This window comes from Hetaerina americana, unplaced genomic scaffold, assembly GCF_022747635.1.
Source record: "Hetaerina americana unplaced genomic scaffold, ioHetAmer1.1.p SCAF_40, whole genome shotgun sequence".
NCBI classification, from domain to species: Eukaryota; Metazoa; Arthropoda; class Insecta; order Odonata; family Calopterygidae; genus Hetaerina; species Hetaerina americana.
In genome coordinates this window covers 60,780-80,601 of record NW_027286986.1, presented here as the reverse complement: position 1 = coordinate 80,601, position 19,822 = coordinate 60,780, and the positions used below count along the sequence as shown (strand labels likewise).

At 39.1% G+C, this 19,822-nt stretch overlaps 1 protein-coding gene across 19 annotated transcripts in view; it reads right to left on the bottom strand.

The window, feature by feature from the left end:
* LOC139692755 (RIMS-binding protein 2-like) overlaps nt 1-19,000 on the bottom strand; it is a 133,775-nt gene extending 114,775 nt beyond the window's left edge. For 17 of the 19 annotated variants that reach the window (XM_071591010.1, XM_071591011.1, XM_071591023.1 and 14 more), the window contains exons 1-5: nt 18,866-19,000; nt 10,753-10,908; nt 8,737-9,037; nt 2,640-3,413; nt 1,843-2,043 (exon numbers count right to left, since the gene is read on the bottom strand). In XM_071591010.1, the coding sequence (XP_071447111.1) occupies nt 1,843-2,043; nt 2,640-3,413; nt 8,737-9,037; nt 10,753-10,905 (1,429 nt within the window). In that variant the 5' untranslated portion in view covers nt 10,906-10,908; nt 18,866-19,000. The remainder of the gene's footprint in view (nt 1-1,842; nt 2,044-2,639; nt 3,414-8,736; nt 9,038-10,752; nt 10,909-18,865) is intronic. The other 2 variants (XM_071591025.1, XM_071591020.1) reach the window with 2 other exon arrangements.
* Between the last annotated feature and the right edge of the window lie 822 nt (nt 19,001-19,822).

The following is a 19,822-nucleotide window of genomic DNA, read 5'->3' as shown; positions in this document are numbered from 1 at the left end:
GAAGCATCATATAATGGGGCCTGCAGTAGTTACTAGGGAAGATAACTGACATTTGGTCATTTAGGAATATATTGGTGGGTAATTATGGTAGGGGAAGGTTGTTCAGGGTGTGGAGGATGAATGTAGAAAAGGAAGAGCCAGCATTGGGATTAGTCTGTTCCTAACAAAAGGGGTCACACAATTTAACATTGCATCCAATGGATGGTGTGCTCCACTTGATGAGCTCTCCACATAGCGATATGAGTAGGAATTGGAATAGCACTGAAAACTACTACTATCTCCAGGATTCAAACCTGGGCCTTTGAGGGGGTAACCAGTCAGTATATTAGCCATTGCATCATCCTGATCTCCCATAATAGTGTTTCACTACAATTGGTTTCATTATAGTTTTGATTGGTGGCTGCAATTGAACAACAAATTGCCTGAGCCAAGCTCCGAATTGGACAAAAAATTACAAATAAAATCCTTCCCTGCTGAAGGATTTTCCAGGGAGTCAGACAGTTTCTGGGTTCTTCTACTCTGCTGTTCCACCAATAATGGTGTGTACCCATGGAGGATATATCTTCAGATTGAGAGCTGAAGTGGATTGCATCACTGATATGGAGATGGAGCATGCAAAGGTCGTGGAATATCATCACATGAATATTGGATCATTGCAGCAGAAGGACCTAGAAATGCAAAACCTCCCAATGCCCTTTTTACTCTTTAAACTCTTTAAGTGTGAAGTTAGTTCAAACTATTTAAAAACTTGGTTATTTTCCTGAATCTTTGAAGAAATTTAGTAATCCACAATCAACTTCCCCAATTACACAGATAGAGTGACCACCTTGAGAGGCTTGTGAAGGAAAGGGTACGGAAACAGTGGAGAGACTCTTGAATATGTGGAAAAACCATAGAAAATCCAAGTCACCCTATAAAAATAATTGGAAAAAATAACAGCAGAGGCCACTGTATGAGACATAAACAAATCAATATAGGAGACAAAATGGAGAAAAATTAAGGATTGAAAAAAGTGGAAACAGAAAGAATAGACACTAAAAAATCTCATGAAAATATACGCATAAGATATAAATAAGCATATCCAGCACATTCTGGGCAATGCAATGGGCAATAACACTGATTAACTTGAGTCTGAAAATTCCATTTCAATAATGGTAATAAGGCAGGCCCATTCAGTAATCCAAATGTAATTTCATTCCAAACACCGATGCACTGGTGCAGTAATTTTATCCTAGATGCATGCAGAACTTCATGGTTTGAATAAACATAGTTGTAGACACCATCATGCTTAGCACTAACAGTCTCAGAGCCGGCCCATCCTCCCTGACTGCTGTGTTTGAGATATTTTCTTGTCAAAAAATTTGTTGTCAACACTTTTGACCACTACCCCTTAAGTGTCAAGTTATTTAAGTGATTAACTTATCCAATCCCTGGAGTTGGTAATAAATACATCAAACCTGTTTCTCGCCCTGAATTGCCTTGGGCATAATTTATCAACCAATTCTGTGTTTCAACTATCCCATTTATGTTGGCTGCCAACTGACTTTGATTTTATTAAGTGTTTTCAGGCGTAGAGTATTCAACGATTCCTAACTGTCAAATAAGTGGCTCATTCCTGACACTAGGACCGGCACTGTAGCAAGCTATGGAGTTGAAAATAATGATAATAAAAGGAAAAACTATTCCATAAATCCACTTTTTTCTAAAGAGAGCAAAAACTGCCTGAATTGGCAGTCGTAAGGATAGGAGGAAGGTGATATGATAAATTCCTACCAGTGGAAAACTAGCTTTTCAATATTTCAATTCTCTACTGATACCCTCTACATCGCTGTAAGAACTTACGTTGCATTTTAAAGTTACCACGACTACCATAAGTTATCTGCGGGACTTTTAAGTACTGTTTCTTAACATGAGGGTATCTCCAGTGATAAGCTTGATGTTTGGATGCTACACCAGGCTTCATACGACCCAAAATATTGGAAGACAAGACATTACTTTCAGTACTTGTAGAAACCAAATGAGAGACAGGTTGGTTTGCAGCACCTGTGAGGTAAAAATTTTGCTGATCTTGAACTGTGACCAAAAAATTTCACAACAGAGAAAAGCAGAGAGACAAATATACGCTCAAGAACAGTAGCACTCAGGAATAGTTAAGTACTTCACCATTTATTGTTTACATTGAAAACTGACATAATTTTGTTTCTACTTTCAATAATATTTAAAGTGAATATATAAGAAAAATAGACAGATATTTGATGATCAAATGCATATTCATATAATGGTAAAGTAGCTAACAGAAGAATATAAGCATAAAATTATTTGCAATAAATTGAAATTTCAAAGCAAATAATCATTATGAGATACTGAAAACATATTAATTGCACTCAGTACACATATATAAAACATTGGGGTTTCTCCAACAAGTTTCATATTTGGATAAGTGGCATCAACATCTAAATAAGAGGTGCACATAAACTAAAAGTAACTTCTTTTGTAAGAAGAGAACTGATGGATTTATGGAAATCATATAGTTGTTCAATGAAAGGGACTAAAACATGCAAGAGAAACACCATCATGTCACATCAACTGTCAAAGTGAAAGGCAATCCGATTACCTTTGTCCCCGCACCCCCCACTGACCTATTGTGGATCTGCTTTTGTCCAACTCTGCGAGTATCTTATTGTCTTGCTCAATTTTGGCCATGATGCGGTCGATCTCAGCCGACGTAGAGTCGAGGGTGGACCCAGCAGTGGGACCCATGGCAGTGGCATGAGGGGAGAGGCCCCGGGCGCCAGTCGACGATGAAGGAGCCAGGGCACCCAGCGTATGCGAGGCGGGAGCTGCGAAGGAGGAGACCGAGTAGGGGGAGCCGTGACTGGGCCTGACCGGCAGCCCCCCCCGATACAGCAGCTGCTGGGGGTCTGCTGCTGCGTGCAGGGTGGACGAAGACAGGGCCCGGCGCATGTCTGAAACAGAAGCGCTGCGCCACGACAACATGGCCGCTCCTCCTCCACGGTGCGTGTGAGCTCGATGCGGGGGGATGGTGGTGGAGGGGAAGACAGAGGTGGAGTGGGGGGGCTGGGGAGGGAGGGAGGAGGGGTGAAGGGGGGCCGCGGCCGAGGAGAGTGGTCGCGACGGCATCTCCCGCTCACCCCTTGCCCGGTGGTGTCGGGTTAGCATTGAGTGTCGCGTCTCGGATGGGAAACGATCATCCTGATAGACAGAGGACCTGACCCCTGGGTGCTGGGGGATCTGCCGACCTTGGCGAGGGACCTGGGGCTGAGGGTGGTGTATGTGGTGGGAGGAATGGGTACTCTCTTGGTGCTTGTGCGATGGCAATTGGGGCCCAGGCAACACCCGAGAGGGAATGTTTGGGTAATTGGTGGTGCCATAGGGCGATGAAAGGCCATAACCTATAACAAGAAGAAGCCTCAAATTAGGAGCACAGGGAACAAAGCTTACCGATGAAGATCGGGATTGGTGGAGACACTTCTACACCAAGGTATTTGCATGCAAAGTAGAGCCGCATGGCATTCCGCTGAGATATCTATGCAAGTTAGCACATATAAAACACACATGCAATGCAGATGGGGTTATTTACAGTCACAGCAAATGGTCAGCTAAGCAACAAAGATAAAAAAATGAACCAATTCTTGGATAGTTGACTTGAGTTTGATGTTCATTGAAGAAAATAAAAGCATATACATCGCCACATCCAATTGTTAGAAACGATATGACAATAAAACAAAGGACTTTTCCAGCAACATTCATGTTGGACAACTGTTAGGAACATAATGAAAATACAAAATTAAGCCATGCTCTAATTTTATACATCATTAACCTTGGAATTGAAATACTTTTTCATGCACATGCCAACAATTAAGGTAAGTGCTTACTATATTGGCATGATATTTTTACAATGCCAAATTGCAGTGTTAAATGTTTTTAGTACCCTATCCCTTTTGATGCCTAAGGTAAATCTCTCCAAATGTCTTGTTAGATTGTTTAAAAACATGTTAAAAAACTTTTGATGTTGTAGTGTATAAATAAAAATATTTTATTACCTTAAAGGCAAGAGAAGCTACTTTATTTTAGGCAGATAGTAAATCTAAAATACAAAAACTATACACCAAAGATGAAGAATTACTATTAGAAAAATAAATAAGGAACATCAGTGATCTAAAATATTTTATCAAATAAAACATGCATTTCCAGAAACAGCTCCAGTTACCTAGCTAAAATTTCAGACTATAAGTTGAAGGCACAATTAGGATTAAAGTATTGCTTTAATGAACACAATAACCTTGAAGTGCCAGAGGTTCGGAGAAAAATGTAAAATCCTCACAATACCTCTTTTATTAATGTCTATCTTGATGCCTCATAAGAACAATGAACATTGAATACAGTGTTGTGCATTCTTGTATCACACTTAAATGAGAGTAACACACAATTTATTTTCACGTCAAGTCCACTACCACTGTATTCCTAATAGCAGTAGCAATATCAAAAAGATATGTAGTATTAGCATCACTAAATTCCAAAACTATTCAATGTACATTAGTCAAAAACAGCTATTAGTTTAAGCATTGGCTAGTGAAATATAGTATCAAGAAGAGATTACTTTCTGAATTTAAACAATATGTTGTTAGTAAATTGGTGCTTTTATTTCACCCTTGAAAAATTAACCTTGTTATAAAATGGTAAACAGCGAAGGTTTATTCCTGCATGCATGTTTTATTGAGTGCCTATTACTGAAGTAAATAGCTGACATTTAATTTTGTTTGATTACTATACATCTACTAAATGTGAACTGGACTATGGCTGCTCACATGATATTTTACCTTTCCTGTATTTTTCCAATTCAATGCCAAAGCACATATGATTCCAAGAAGCAACTCGACAGGAAAATCCAGACTCAAGATGCAAACAAGCACACATTGAGTACAAAACACACAAAGAAGTTTAGCACACACAGCAATGCATTGATAATTTTCATAGTGCATCAGTCATCTTTGTACATAAATAAATTTAAAATGTGTCACTTGAAATATGACAAAAAATTTACAAAAGTGATAAATTTGAGGCCATTGACTTTTTACACAAATATTGGCCAATGAAAATCGCTTATTGATTATCAATATCTATGAGGAAACAGCTAGCCAAAATACATCACCTCACAAAGCAAGAGAACAATTTATTGTACAAGTTTATTCAAAACTATTTGCAGAAGATTTCAGACGTCACAAAATTAGGATGTGAAAATGGAACAACATTAAATGAGGAAGGGAGAGTTTTCATTCAAGCCAAAAAGCAATGAAGCACCGATTCACAAGGGCAACTGACCAAAGTTGGCTGGAAAAGCCCTTGGATATAATTTAGCTTTTGTGACATCTGGATCCAAAGCAAAAGAATTAACCCATCGAACAAGTAGTATGCATTCTAATGTAAATGACTCAAGTGAGATCTATGGAAAACCAAAAGTAGAAAAGAGGAAACTGGAGAAGAGGACTTAAAGAGTGTTTGTTAAAGGAATTAATCCAGTTAAGTATATAAACATTATGAGGAGTTGAAGAATTGGCACAGTTGGGGTGGGTGAATCAAAGGAGGAGGTGGGATGGGGTGAGGGGGGTGGGGATATGGGGGTGGGAAAATGGGAGTGGGGCCGTGAGTGAATGGTCTTGTTTGTGGACTACCTGCAAAGGCGGATGCCCAAGCTTCCCCCCCAGCTCCGCTTGCTGCCATCGCCTCTGAGCCGGCAGCTAGGGCAATCCCAAAGACCACACTTCCAGTGGGCGTGGATCGTGCAGTGCTGTCATTGGAAAGCGGGCGACTGGAATCTACGGGGAGAGTGTCGAGGGGGGTGGAGGGGATGGAGAGGGGAGTGGCATGTTGGAGGGTGGGGGGGTGGGGGAGTCGTTTAGTCGGACACGACGTCAGGAGAGGGGGCAATGGGGGAAGAGGAGGGGGCGTGCAGGAAACTCCGCGTTATACACACTGGCTTGCATTGGCGTGTCAAGCAACTTGCCCCTACTAGCCTACACGGGTGCCTCACTCAGCAAACATGCTATCTCAATGCAATGGTGGCTTTTTGAATGCCAAGAAGGAAGATTGGAATAAGAGGCATGACAACACGAAATAGCTGTGGCCATGGGGATGGTAACAGCTGAATATTTTTATTTTTATTTTTTTTGGGAGGCCATAGCTACATGAAGTTTTCCATAAACACAGCTATTTCATAGTTTGACGACCTACTACATTAGGACACTCAGAACAATATACTGGAATCAAATAATCCAAAGGTTGGTACAAAAGTTGTGACAAACAAGTTGTTCCTTTGCAACGTATCATGAGTGTTTCCCATCCTCTTGGCCGATATCTCTACACCCCACTACTTTAAAAAAGAAACAGTAAGTCTTGCATAAATACTAGCAATGAGATGCTCTCAGCAAGTATAAAAATGCTACAGAGGCAAGGGTAATTCAGTTGGAGCAACTATTATGCAGACCTTAGTGCTTAGATTCAGCGTAAACATGCATACTAACCACTATGGTTGCCCAGTGAAACTAGTAATTTTTTGTTACTGGAAATTGGAAAATGTTTGGAGAATAGCTATCAGGCAAAAATGACAGTGTTGTGCTGAAGGTGATACTGAGAGAATTGGGGAAAAGAAGACACCATGTGAAGTTTTATGGCCAAAGTGTAGAAGTGTACAGCATTGTGTCACACCAGTAAACATAAGTTGATGTTATATATATATATATATATATATATATATATATATATATATATATATATATATATATATATATATATATATATATATATATCTGTATTGAGGAGTATCTAAGCCTTCTTATCATTCTTCACTGCACAAATGTAGAAATCGATTTGATGAATCATGGGATAATGAGTTAATGTTTGTAGATAGTGAGCACTTACCTTAAATTTTATCAGACAGGAAAAAACTATGTACTGTAACATTTAAAAGGTACAATTGGTAGCACATATTTAAGGATGAAGAATCATTTCAGCTAAATTAGAGATCAGTTGTGGATAATTAGCGATCAATACGCAAGACTAAAAAAATGTAAAAAATTAATAAATACATTATACCTAACACAAAAAGGTTTGTTAAAATGTGGTACATTAGACAGGTTAAAGTTCACAGTCTGCAAAAAAAATTACAGTCTAATGATTATTCTGCTTTAATGCATAATCTATTTCAAATGTATTGACAAAATAACTAAAGTATCAAACTTTGGGTGACCTATAAAAATTATATACATATATATATATATATATATATATATATATATATATATATATATATATATATATATATATATATATGTATATATTCACCCAAAGGGAAGGTTTATGGGTAAATTTTCAGGTTTGCATATGTTTTTCACAAAAGATTAGCATTGCTACTAAATACAAGAGAAACAGTGCTTTTTTATGTGATCTTTGTACACTAATCAACAAAATACAAAGACCAAAACAAAAAATGATGAAAAATTGGCCATAAATAGCTATCATTTCAGAAATAGCCACTAAATGTCATAAGAAAATGGATCTAAAAGTATCTACCACTGTTTTAACTTATTGGATAACTCTGAGACTGATACATGGTCTTATGGAGTAAAAGTATCAAAATGTGTATATATTTCGAGAGGTTTGCATGCTTGGTACGAAGGGCAGTGTTACCAAATGGGCATCTGATCACACTTCGAAAAGATAATTGAACAAGAAGCCAAAATTTAATTAAAAAAGGAATTGGTTAAAAGCATCTTGTGAGGACAATATACCTTAACGCGCCACATAATTTGCTGATGGAGTTGAAAAATACAGAGTACTAAAAATCTTCTAAAACGTATCAGTTTCTCTCTCTCTCTCTCTTTGTCTCCCAATGAAGTGATTGCTTTGAAAAGAAGAAACTTTCCTCCATTCCACCTGCGACACTAAGAAAATGCTTTGAGAAGAAGAAATTTTCTCCTTTCCACCTAGATACTAAGAAAAAATTTCGTGTCAATAGGAACCGAATGATTTCACCATGCAATGAGAGAGTTAGGAAGAATGTATGTGGTGACCCCAAAAAAAAAGAAAAATTCAACATTAATAAGTTGGTGCTCTTGAGCGTGGCAGAGTAAGTAACAGGAACATCATATGAGGCTAAAATAGTTTTCATATTACCTGTGGCACAAAAAACAAAGTTTCAGACACTCAAAAAAGAGCTATTCAATTACTTGAAAATGATAATAAAAAAGAAACTGTATTCTGCCTAGCATGTGAAAACCAGGAGTGGTTTACTTTGAATTGATTAATAAGCACTAGGCAACTAATGCCGTGAAACAAATTTCCCACTCAATTTATAAAAAACAATTACCAAAATTAAAAAAAAAACAACAGAATGCATTTGTGTGGGCATAACTTATTTCTTTTACATTAGTATATAGGTATGCATAAAAATACAATCTTTACAAACTTTACTAAGAAGTGGGATATATATATATATATTTTTTTTTTTTCGTTCAAATAGTACCAAGGCTCTTATTCTCATGTGGTCTTGATTGATACCTTTGCTCTTTTTTATTACACTGATTAACCTCAAGAACATAGTTTTTCTGACTCTTTTCCTGAGAAACAATTCGTGGTGTCAAAAAATTCCTGTTGAGATTCCAATTGAGATATGTCCGATTGAAAAGTATATATGATTGCATTTAAAGTGTGGACTACCTGGAGTTGAGTTGCCGCTTTCTGGTGAAGTCTGGACCTCCTGGTTTGTGGAGACAGATCGAGGCGGGGGTTTCCAGGGGGAGGATCCAGAGGTGGCGGCGACGACATGGGGGACGGGTGCCGTGCTCTTGCCCATGGTGGGGGAGGAGGAGGGGGTGGAGCATGAGGCTGATGCCGAGGAGGCGGCACCCGAGGCAGCCGCTGCCATCTGTGACCTCTTGATGCTGGCCATCTCGAGGAGTAGCTCCTCATGACGGACATTCTGAAGTTCCGTCTTTTTCTCAAGCTCGCGTATTTTTGACTGCAAATTTGAAGGATGGGTTTTCTTTTAACTTTCCCCATGGATGATGGTGACCAAACCAAACACCATTCACAGCAATTGGGCAACAAAAGCACCTAACAATACGTGGTCAACATCAGGACACTGAGAACCGGGGGACGAATCGGTCAACTGAGGTACGTCACTCATTTAAGTTTACTTGCTTACGTCACTGTATTTCCTCATGATGCCTTGTCACAGAAATGACTCAAACGGCAAAAGAATAATTCATGTGACACCTTAGGGCACTCCTCAGTGTAACGGATAGTATATATTCTATAGTTACTCAATGATTCCTAAATATTGAACACAATGATTAATAATATAAAAAAAACTACTGCTTTGAACAATTAAGTGAATCATCTGTCACGCTTGATCACCTCCCTTAACCAAGAGCCGGCCATTTATTTCTGGTGGGTGGCATCTTCACCAGCTAATCTAAGTGTTACAGCTTAGAGTCCTGCCTCACATATGATTGCTTTGGAAATTATTTGATGAAATGGTATAATTTATAGCATTAGATAGTTTTTAGCCATTGAAAAATATTATTATCACGTCTGGAATAAAATTATTCATTGCAAAAGTGTATGGAAGAGTGTCGTCATATTTCAGCAAGTTGGACATGAAGACATAGCACGATAGAATGAGAGTGGAATCGTGAAATAAGGGTTTACAAGAAATAAGTTTAAAAATGGGACAAGCAATTCGCATGCAGTTCAAAGAAGAAAAACAGAAGATTAAGAGTGAAGGTGCTTGATGAACACTGTTGAAGCCATTTTCCATGGAGACTTTCCATGGAATGCTGGTCTTATGTCTAAAGTGACAATGTGGGGTTAGGGGTTAGTGACAGAGAGAAAAAAGGCAAGATAGAGAGTCTTATGAAGGATAGCAAAGAGGAATGAGTTGTTGCAAAACTTCAGGAATCACTAAGAAAATAAGTAACTTGAGGTTTGTTGAGTGCCACATTCAACATAAAAGTTAGTCTCACATTCATCTAAATAAATGGTGGAAAGTATAGATTGCTGATTGTAATGTCAAGTGTAGTAGGAAGTGAGTCAAACTGCTCACTTAAAATTAAAATGTCTGCTGTGTGTTTTAATGGGTTAAAATCAACGCAGTGTAAAGCATTGTGAAATTGTAAGAATTGTGATCTAGAACTGGTAAAAAAGTTTCACCTGGACCTCCACTAAATTAGGTGCAATTATTGGCAATGGCTTTGAAATGAACAGTGGATGATTACTGTCTACAGCCACAAAAAGCATGTCTGCACCTTATGAATCCTTCTTAATAAACAGAACATAGATAATCATTTTGAAACCTCATGATACTAGGCAAATACATGCAAGAATAATACAAGGTACATGCTACAACATGAATCTCACTTTAAAAATAAATGTCAATTGCAAATGGGTTTAGATACATTAGTACTGATTATTCTAATAACTACCAAATTACTAGGGGTTCAGTAGTACCTATTTAAATCTACTTAGCAAAATAATGACTTATGATATGCAGTGATGATATATGTAGCTGAAGATTTCACAAGCAATAACATCCAAAAAAAGCCGTTTATAAGGAAAACCCATGTACCCTTAGCTGAAACAATTTAGGGCCTTAGTACTTTATATATAGAAGCCCATACTCATTCTGGTTACCAGCAATTAGCAATGACAGTATGAGAAACATTAAATACATACCTGTAAAGCTTCAATTGTTTCATATTGCCGTGGTTTATCAGCATCACTGACTTTTGTGTACTTCTGGATCTCGTGTTGTCTCTCACGCAACTGGGACAAGGCCTCCGCATGCTGCCTCTCCAATTCCTTCCGCTTCTCAGCGGCCTCGCGCATTTGCTACACAAGTTCAACACAGAGACAATGTCAACAATTTGAGGCATTTGTTGTTCCATCCATAAGATGTTCATACTCAAGGGCCATTTACAAAATATTTTACCAATGGAAATGTTTTTACTTCTTTTTAATTCAGACCAAATTGTTAAGAATGTTTCAAGTTGCCACAAAGATTGATGAAGCCTCATTTTTCAACTGATAAAAATATATAAAATTTCTTATCATATTTTTCAAATAAAAATGAAGATTCTGGTACTGGAATCAATGGAATTCCTCAGCTGTCATTATATTGTATCAATGAAAATATTTGAATGGAATTTGAGAAGGAACCAACATTTGCAAATCAGTCATGTCAAAACTCAAAATACTGACCAAAATGATTATACATAAGAGAGAAAAGATGACAAAATGCTGCACAAATTAATTTATAATCAATAGTTGAAAATGAAATAAAAATAATGAATTCTAAAATAAACAGCTGCATTGCATGAAAGTGTTTAGCAAACTATGATAACCAATCATTATGATCAATGTAAGGGTTCCAAAACAATTGAATTCACAGAGGAGTAATATTATTTTTTCCTAGAAGAAAACATTTGAATTGATATGCATAAAAGATCTCACTCAAAATGATAAAATTATTTCATTAAATTACTCATTAGCCAAATTTAGGTACATTATCAGACTTAAATGCGTGAAATTTGTCAACTAACTATTGACTATAATGTTAAGCTTGGATTTGGGGATAGCATTACAATTACAATGGCTTCTTTATATTTTCATATAGTGATACAATTGTTTCCATCACTAAAATACATCAATCTTCATTGGGACTACATAAGATGCCAGCAGGGACAACATATAAAATAATTAGGAGTTGACCTTAAAAAAACACTGGGCAAAAAATATAAAATTAATTTTGTTTACATCAGTGTGTCATAGCAATAAATGAGAACAGATTGGTGCAACACTTGTGCTTAGAGAAATAGAAATTAACTCTTACTTCGACATACTGATGTTGCTTAAAAATATAACCTACGATTTTTTTCATATACTATATATACATATATTTATACATAGATATATTTTTTTTTTCATTATAAGGTAATCTAAAGATTTAGGTAGATTTCTGGATGGACACAGGTACCAAATAAATATTTTTGATTCCTGAGAAAACACGAAATCCAGCATCCTACTCTACATCAGGTCCCTCTTCATCTCTAAGTACTTCCTTCCTCTCTTCATCCCATCCAACAACCGTATCCTGTTCAACCCTTGTTTGCCTGACATTCTCCCCTCTATTAATCTTCAATATACCACTGCCGATCAACACACCCGTCATCCACTTTTCCTGCCTCCATAGAATTTCTCCCAACAAACCCCTCTCTTCGCTCACCATACCCAGTACTTCCTAATGATTTCCTTTTAGTCCATTTCAACTTCTCAATTCTTCTCCACACACACATTTCAAAAGCATCATATCTACATCTATGCACATTGTAGATTGTTTAAGCTATTGGCCTTCTCTGAGGTCTTCTTCAAGTAAGACTTAAAACTTTAGGGAAATTAAAGATGGTGGTTACGAGTGGGAATTTTGAAAGATCGAAAAGCTACTGTACACGCGGATTCTTGAGTTCTCACCTCTCTATTGGTGGCGGAATCAGGTAGGGATTCTAGGATACTAAGAGCAAAACAATAGTGGAATGAAAGGTTGTGGGAATTTGTGTGTAAAGGATAGGAAGAGAAGAGAGCGAGGTAGAGTTGCCGGAGTACCAGTGATTGCTCATTCAAATTGATAAGGGGGTAATGCATTCGCCTAAAGTGCATTGTTTGCATGTGAAAAGATGAATAATGTTTTTTGAGAGGTAATTAGAGTGGGAATTAGGTAAGGGGGCAATGAGGGGATGTCGGGAGAGGGGAGCAGATCTAATAAGTAGACATGCTTTACATCGGGGGCGGTTGCATGTAGAGGAAATATAACCAAATTTGTGGGGTGGGGGCACCAAAGGGTTGGCGGATGTCAGAAGGTTTTTGAGATTGGCATTGGGGTAGTAAGGATGAGGTCGCATCATTGTTGTGTCAAATAGGAAACAGTTCTTTAAGAAAGGTTTTGAGTCAATGTGATCAGGGGAAATAGGCAAAGAAGTATAGGCATAGGAGAATAGTCCTGTGTCAGATGTGGGCTTGTTTTTATGTGATCTGTGTGGTCGGGTGGATTTCATTTTGTAGGACCTTTACTGGATAGCCACATTTGTGGAGTGCAAGGTGTTGACTGTCGAGGTATTTGTTGAGAGTGGCTGTGGAGTTGCAAAATCGGTGTCCGCGGATAGAGAGAGAGTTGGGAATCGAGCGTTTGGTGTGTTGACCAATCTTTCAAAATTCCCACCCTTAACCCCCATATTTAATTTCCCTCCCAGCATTCCCTGTACCTCCCCTTCCCCCCAGACCCCTAACCGCTCTCCAGAATATTTTCAGTCTTACTTGAAGAAGGCCTCATAGAAGGCCAAAAGCTTAAACAAAACACAACATTAGCATCCTTTAAAGGGTTACTATTTTATTTGTGTTCTATTGTGCCGTTCAAACAGCACATATGTGTATATATGTAAATGTAGGTGTTTGTATATAAATGTGTGTATATATATGTATATATATACATATATATACATATATATATATATATATATATATATATATATATATATATATATATATATATATATATATATATATATATATATATATATATACATATATATATATATATATACATATATATATATATGTATATATGTATATATATATATATATATAATTTTCATTTATATACCCAGTGGGTCACAAGAAATGCCTCAAAGAAACAGAAAAATGTTGGCAATTTTTGACTAGGGGTTTGACCATTCGTCCGGGATCTCGAAAATCGTACGTGTAAGATATTTAGCGATCAATCGGATCTACAGGGAATATAAGCTCAAACCATCTCTTCGATTCGCACTTCTTAGCATCTTCTCCGTCCCTCGCCGATCGAATTGCAACTGCTTTGGAGGGGAGACGTGCGATGGCGTGAATGTGGTCTGGTGAGGAGGATAAGGGGGAGGATTGGGGAGAGACGAAAGAGGGCGACCGAGGCACTCCTGGAGAGGAGAGGGAATCGATTGCACGTAAGATTAAGTGTTATTTCCGAAAGTAGGTTATGCACAAAGGGCGGGAGAGGCTGGGAACGGACGGAGAGTCGCGGGGTGTGAGGGCCCTCAGGCTGGACCCCCTGGAGGTGGATGGAAACAGGGGGAAGTGGCGCCAAGGGAGGAGGGACACTTTAGTGGGTGGCTTGAGGGGGGTGAGCCACAGGGGATGGGGAGGGGACCATTAATGGGTAAAGGGTAAGAGGGATAGAGAGGGAGTAGGGAGAACCCCAGGGGCGTAGGGGTGTTGATCGAAGTTCACGGTGAGCGTAACGACATATCTGCGGGGTTGTGTAAGTGCGACGTACTCGTTATCATCTCCATTGCGCCAACAGTCGCTCAATTTGTTTTATCAACTCTCTGAAAGTTAGCGACGAAATTATAACGTGCCCAATCGTGATTTCTCCATGACGTGAGAAGCAATTCGCGCTGCGGTCGCAATGCATCATGCTGTCTTCGTGCTAACGTTGACGTCTTGAACTGCATCGAGCTAATCCTCCAATGAGAGTTTGCTCGAAAAGGATTCTGCCAACGCCCAAATCTATGCGGGTTCCGGACGCACTGAGCTTTCGTACGAGAGAAAACAATGGCGAAAGATTTCGGGTACGTGACAACATCTGGGGAAATCCAGAGTGACATCACCTCCACAAGGCTAAGTTAAACATTAAAATAGGAGGACAAAAACTGGAGCAGGTGGAACACCCTTAAGTATCTCGCTAGTGCTTTGAATCAAAATGGCTGAAGTACTGGGGACGCACGGAAAGAATTGCACTAAGCAAAGATGCTTTCACTAGGAGGAGGGAGTTGATTACAGGGAATTTGAGTGAGAATGTTAAGAAAAGGCTCATCAAAATGTTGATATGGGGCTTAGTTATGTACGGCGCGGAAACATGGTCACTGACGCAGGATGATAGAGGTAGATTGGAGGCTTTTGAAATGTGGCTGTGGAGAAGGATGGAGAAGGTGAAATGGACCGAAAGGAAAATAAATGAGGAATTAATAGGTAGGGCAGGGGAGGAAAGGGGTTTGTTGGGAGAAATCCAATGGAGCCAGGAAAAATGGTTGAAGGGCGTATTGATCGGCAGTGGGATGTTGAAGACTGTAATTGAGGGGAGAATGTTAGGCAAGCGAGGAAAGGGAAGGAACAGGATAGGGATGTTGGACGGGATGAAGGGAGGAAGGAAGCACTCCGAGATGAAAGGGACCTGATGCAGAGTAGGATGCTGGATTTTGTGTTTTATTAGGAGTTACAAAATATTTATTTAGTAGTTGTGTCCATCCTACCTTAACCGGTAGATTACCTAATAATAATAATCACCTTCACATCGGAGGGAAAAGATTATGGTCCAGAAATATACCGATACATGAGCAGTCGCAGCTCATTCCAGCAGCATCAGCTTAACTGTGGTCGCTCTCCTAAGAGATATCTGTTGTTTCATCCCTAAAATTATTAGTTGGGGATGCTATAAACTAATAGAGATATCATTATTGTATGAATCTGCTGACTTGATGATTTTTTTACAATTATACAAACCAAATAACAACGAAGCCAACAATGAAGTGCCGCAACCGTAATATGGAATCTTAAGAGCTTTACCACGATTGCCCAGTTTCCTCAACGTCCGGATGAATCGTATACACATACAAGGTAAGGTAACTTTCGTCAGCATCAAGAGCTCTTTGAGCTCTCGATTCCTGAGAATAGCCTCGAAGCATTAAAACTTAGTTTAGGACTAAGTTGTGCGCTTTGAAACTCCTAAAAAAGATGACCGCGAAATTCCAAGCGCACTTTTCCCAAGTGCCCCATTCAGCGTTTGCGATGATTGGCCGCTAGCAGAAAGCGTTCTTATTCCAGCGAGACTCGGCCATAGTAGAACGAACGAGGATTTCCGTATTGAAGACGCTCGATTCAACCAACAAAGACAACCGAATTACATCCCGTCTCCTATATTTCAATGGTTAGAGCCGTGTGATTTGTAGATACTTTGGAAGCATTTTTGCATGTATTTCAATTACTACCAGGTCGATATGGTTAATAATCAAGGAACCTTAAATCGAGTGCCGGCAGCTATTGCAGATATTACGACACAAACGACGATTGACTCATGCATTTACAATGTGGAACATATAGATCGATATTGATGATATTCTCGATAAATATCTCAGCGTCTATATTTGACAATATTTTACTTCCCGATTAATAATAATTCCACTTGCATATGCGCGAGTCCTTATCGATTCTTCAATTCCCCAGTTTCTTCTTGTGTCTATATATTGACTGAGTCATGAGGACTTAGGGTTCTTCTCGCGCCGAAACTCGGGATTTGACTTATTAAAGATGAGATTTTACCGATTCCCTTCGTAGTACGTTCACCTTCAAGATACCGGCGTATTGGAGATAAAGTTGAATTCAAAGAATAATAAATTAAAGGGCAAAACTGCTTGCGATGCCATAGCTTGTCTAGCGGCTTTAATGATAATTATCATTGCAGTAGTGAGACTGGCGAGATTATAAAACTTGATGCATAACAGAGTGATCTCAATCATAAACTAAACTTGATTATTGTGGCGTGGTGAGGTGCAATGCTAAACAAAATATCAGTTCACCATTAGGTCGACTTTGCTCGCAAAGTTTACCGTAATTTATACTCAGGCGCATTGGAGGATGTAATCATTGCGACTTGATTTGCAATTGAAGGAAGTCCCATGTCCCGAACGTGAGACATTCGAAGGGAGTAATACCAATTTCTCTTTGAATATCTTCAGCAAGCGGATGGATAAAATATGATTGCGTGGTGGAAATCCGTCAAGCGGAAGCGATTATCGTGGAGCAATGTCGGGTTTTGATGGAGTTCACTGTCGTCAAATTTCGCATCTCGTGGCCATGGACTTGGAGAGCAGATTGGTCTAAACGGTGGAGATGTGACAAATATGAGTGCCGGGACACATAGTATGGGACGAAAATTCCGCAGCTTAAGTCGAACTCATCCGAAACCTCCGTCTTGTGCCGGACACATTGGATTTGAGTGAACGTTTTCGACGTGAAATATTTTTCGATTGGGTTATTCCGAGCGTAGCATACGATTTTTCGGGAGGAATTGGAAATAATGGAAGATACTTAAGACTAGATTTTTCATGACCTTTTTAATAAAAACCCGATCTCTCTTTCCACGTTTTTCTTGCATTAGTACTACAACATTCCCCAAAGTTGCAATCATCAATTAGCAAAGGAAAATGATTTATTGTGATTAGTTGCTCCTTTCGCATCTGTGCCAGTCATTAGTCTCCAATGGATAGGCGGGCACATAAACTCTGGTCGAATTTTCTTGCCATCATTGGTGACAGATACATATGCCGTCGCATGACCCATAGAAGTCTAGGAAAGAACTAATGCCGACGAAATACTTTATACGCAAGTCTTTCGTTTTTACGGACCTGGATACGACGCAACTTCATTCGACAGCAAGTAAGAGTAAGTTTGCAACGTTGGTAAACGAAATTGGTAGATTTCAGTCTCCACGTTTGAAATTTATGCCATCCCGCGTGGCTCAGTAAAAGCACAACACGGATAACGTCATAGTTTACTTCAGGCTAGGAATACGGAAGATATACGCGATCGTAGCGTAGGGAAGATTAAGTCACTATCTCAATACGAGAAGCACATTTCTCTTGAAATCGTCCCTCAAATAAAAGCACTTATGACTTGTATTTCGGATTGCTGACGCTTGAGTACTACTGTGGCCAAGCCGAAACGGCACCCAAATCCTGGATCGAAGGGGACAAACCGTCTATGCAGACAAACATTCGCACGGAAGGTCGTCCGGGTCGAAAATCATTAGGAACAAGACGGTGTTTTCTTTAGTGACATGACAATTGGCGGTCCTAAATGCGCGCCAAAGTCGGAGATCCACTAATAGGCCATGTAATTTTTATGCTCTCTAGAATTTAAATTAAACCATCATGAATTAAGGTACCAAAAAGTATAAATATCGACTACATGTTGTGCTGCATTAAATTAAACACATCTCACTTTTAGCCGCTTTAATATAGAGCATTTTTTACATAGGTTACAGTTTTATGAGCGAGAATTTTGCTATGGAGACGTATTAAAACTACTATTATTATAGTGCGTTCGCGTCGGAAAGCGCGCGCGCGGTGGTTTCACGTGACATTTCCTTAAAAAGGAAATTTTCCCTCCTCCATCTCTTGTTACATTCGCCAGGATTATCTCTACATCGTTGCCCGGTGTCTCTCTATTCTCGATTATTATGTCTCCGGTATTGAATATGGCTTTTGCATTAGCTTTGCATATTAGTCCAGCTTCGACTTAGATTTTGTTAATTAGTTCGGAGTCTCATATGATAATGTTAAAATCTACAGGTAGCTAACACTCTTCTGCATGTCCTTGGTTATCGTCATTTTTCAATTTTGCACGCGGAACAAAGTGAGAAAATTTGGCAACACACCGTGATGCCGTAGGAAAAATGTTCTCAACTTCTGAGGGCACGGACAAAAGTCTAACAGTGCCAAACGATTAAAATAAAATCTGTCTTTGACGGACCAAGAAATACTAATGCACAATAATAACTTTAATCCCCATTACTCGCGTTTCCAACACTGTATCCTGCATCAAAATCTTCAATATCATATTGCACCATAGTATCAAGACGAAATCTACAGTTTTCCAAATTTTCCGTTGTAGTTCGCCACTTGGCAGCGACTGCCCACCACGACTCTGTCGAGTGGATAATTCCAGCCAACCATGTGGTGAGAGCACGTACCTTGAGAATAGACTCCAGGTTGTCCACCTTTTCGTGCAAGGTTCCCACATCAGACCTCTTCTTCCGTGTCGCCTGCTGCGCATGCGTAGACGACCAAGCGGTGGAACAAACGACACTCCTCGTCACGTCCTCCTCCGTCACCTGCGGGGAGGAAAGAGAGGAATATACGTTTATATTATGAACTTCATTTTAGGGAATTTCTGAAACTTTATTATTTCCTTTCCTCTAACCTCTAAAACTCTTGACATTATTTTGCGAAATTAAATTTATATTTAATTAATAACTAAGCATCTATTTCGATATCTCTGAACGTGTAAACAGCAAAAGTGGTAAATGGTAACGATAAAAACACTGGCGACACATAAGCGGTAGGAGAGTACGAGAAAATAGCCACACACATAGAAACAGAGTTAATTTATACAAAACAGAGTACTTAGATGCATGAATAACAACAAAAGATTCGGAAAAATATTCCGGAAAACATACGAGTATAGTACGAGGGCGGTTTGATAAGTACCCGTGTTTGACGACAAAGGGCGTTCCTGAGGGAAGTTTATGTTATCATCGTGTAATGCCATCTATAAAACGACGGTGAAATAAATTCCAGACTGATTTAAAGGTCAGTTTGGCAGCCATTCGAGTAAGACGTGTTTCGTGATTTTCGCTAAGACGGAAAAAGAGCAGTATCGTTCGATAATTCGCTTTTGGTTTTTGGATGGGAAGAAATGCGAGGAGATAGAAGCAAAGTTAGATGCTGTTTATGGGGACACTTCGCCATCTATGACCATAGTTAGATATTGGCTCAGCGAATTTAAACGTGGGCGAACATCTGTTTTTGATGAGGAGCGACCAGGACGCCCGGCAGACGTGGTTACCGAAGAAATCATTCTAAATCCACGCCATGATTCTCGCTGATCTCGGTGTTTTTTCGTCGATCGGCCGGAAAGGTCATGGCGA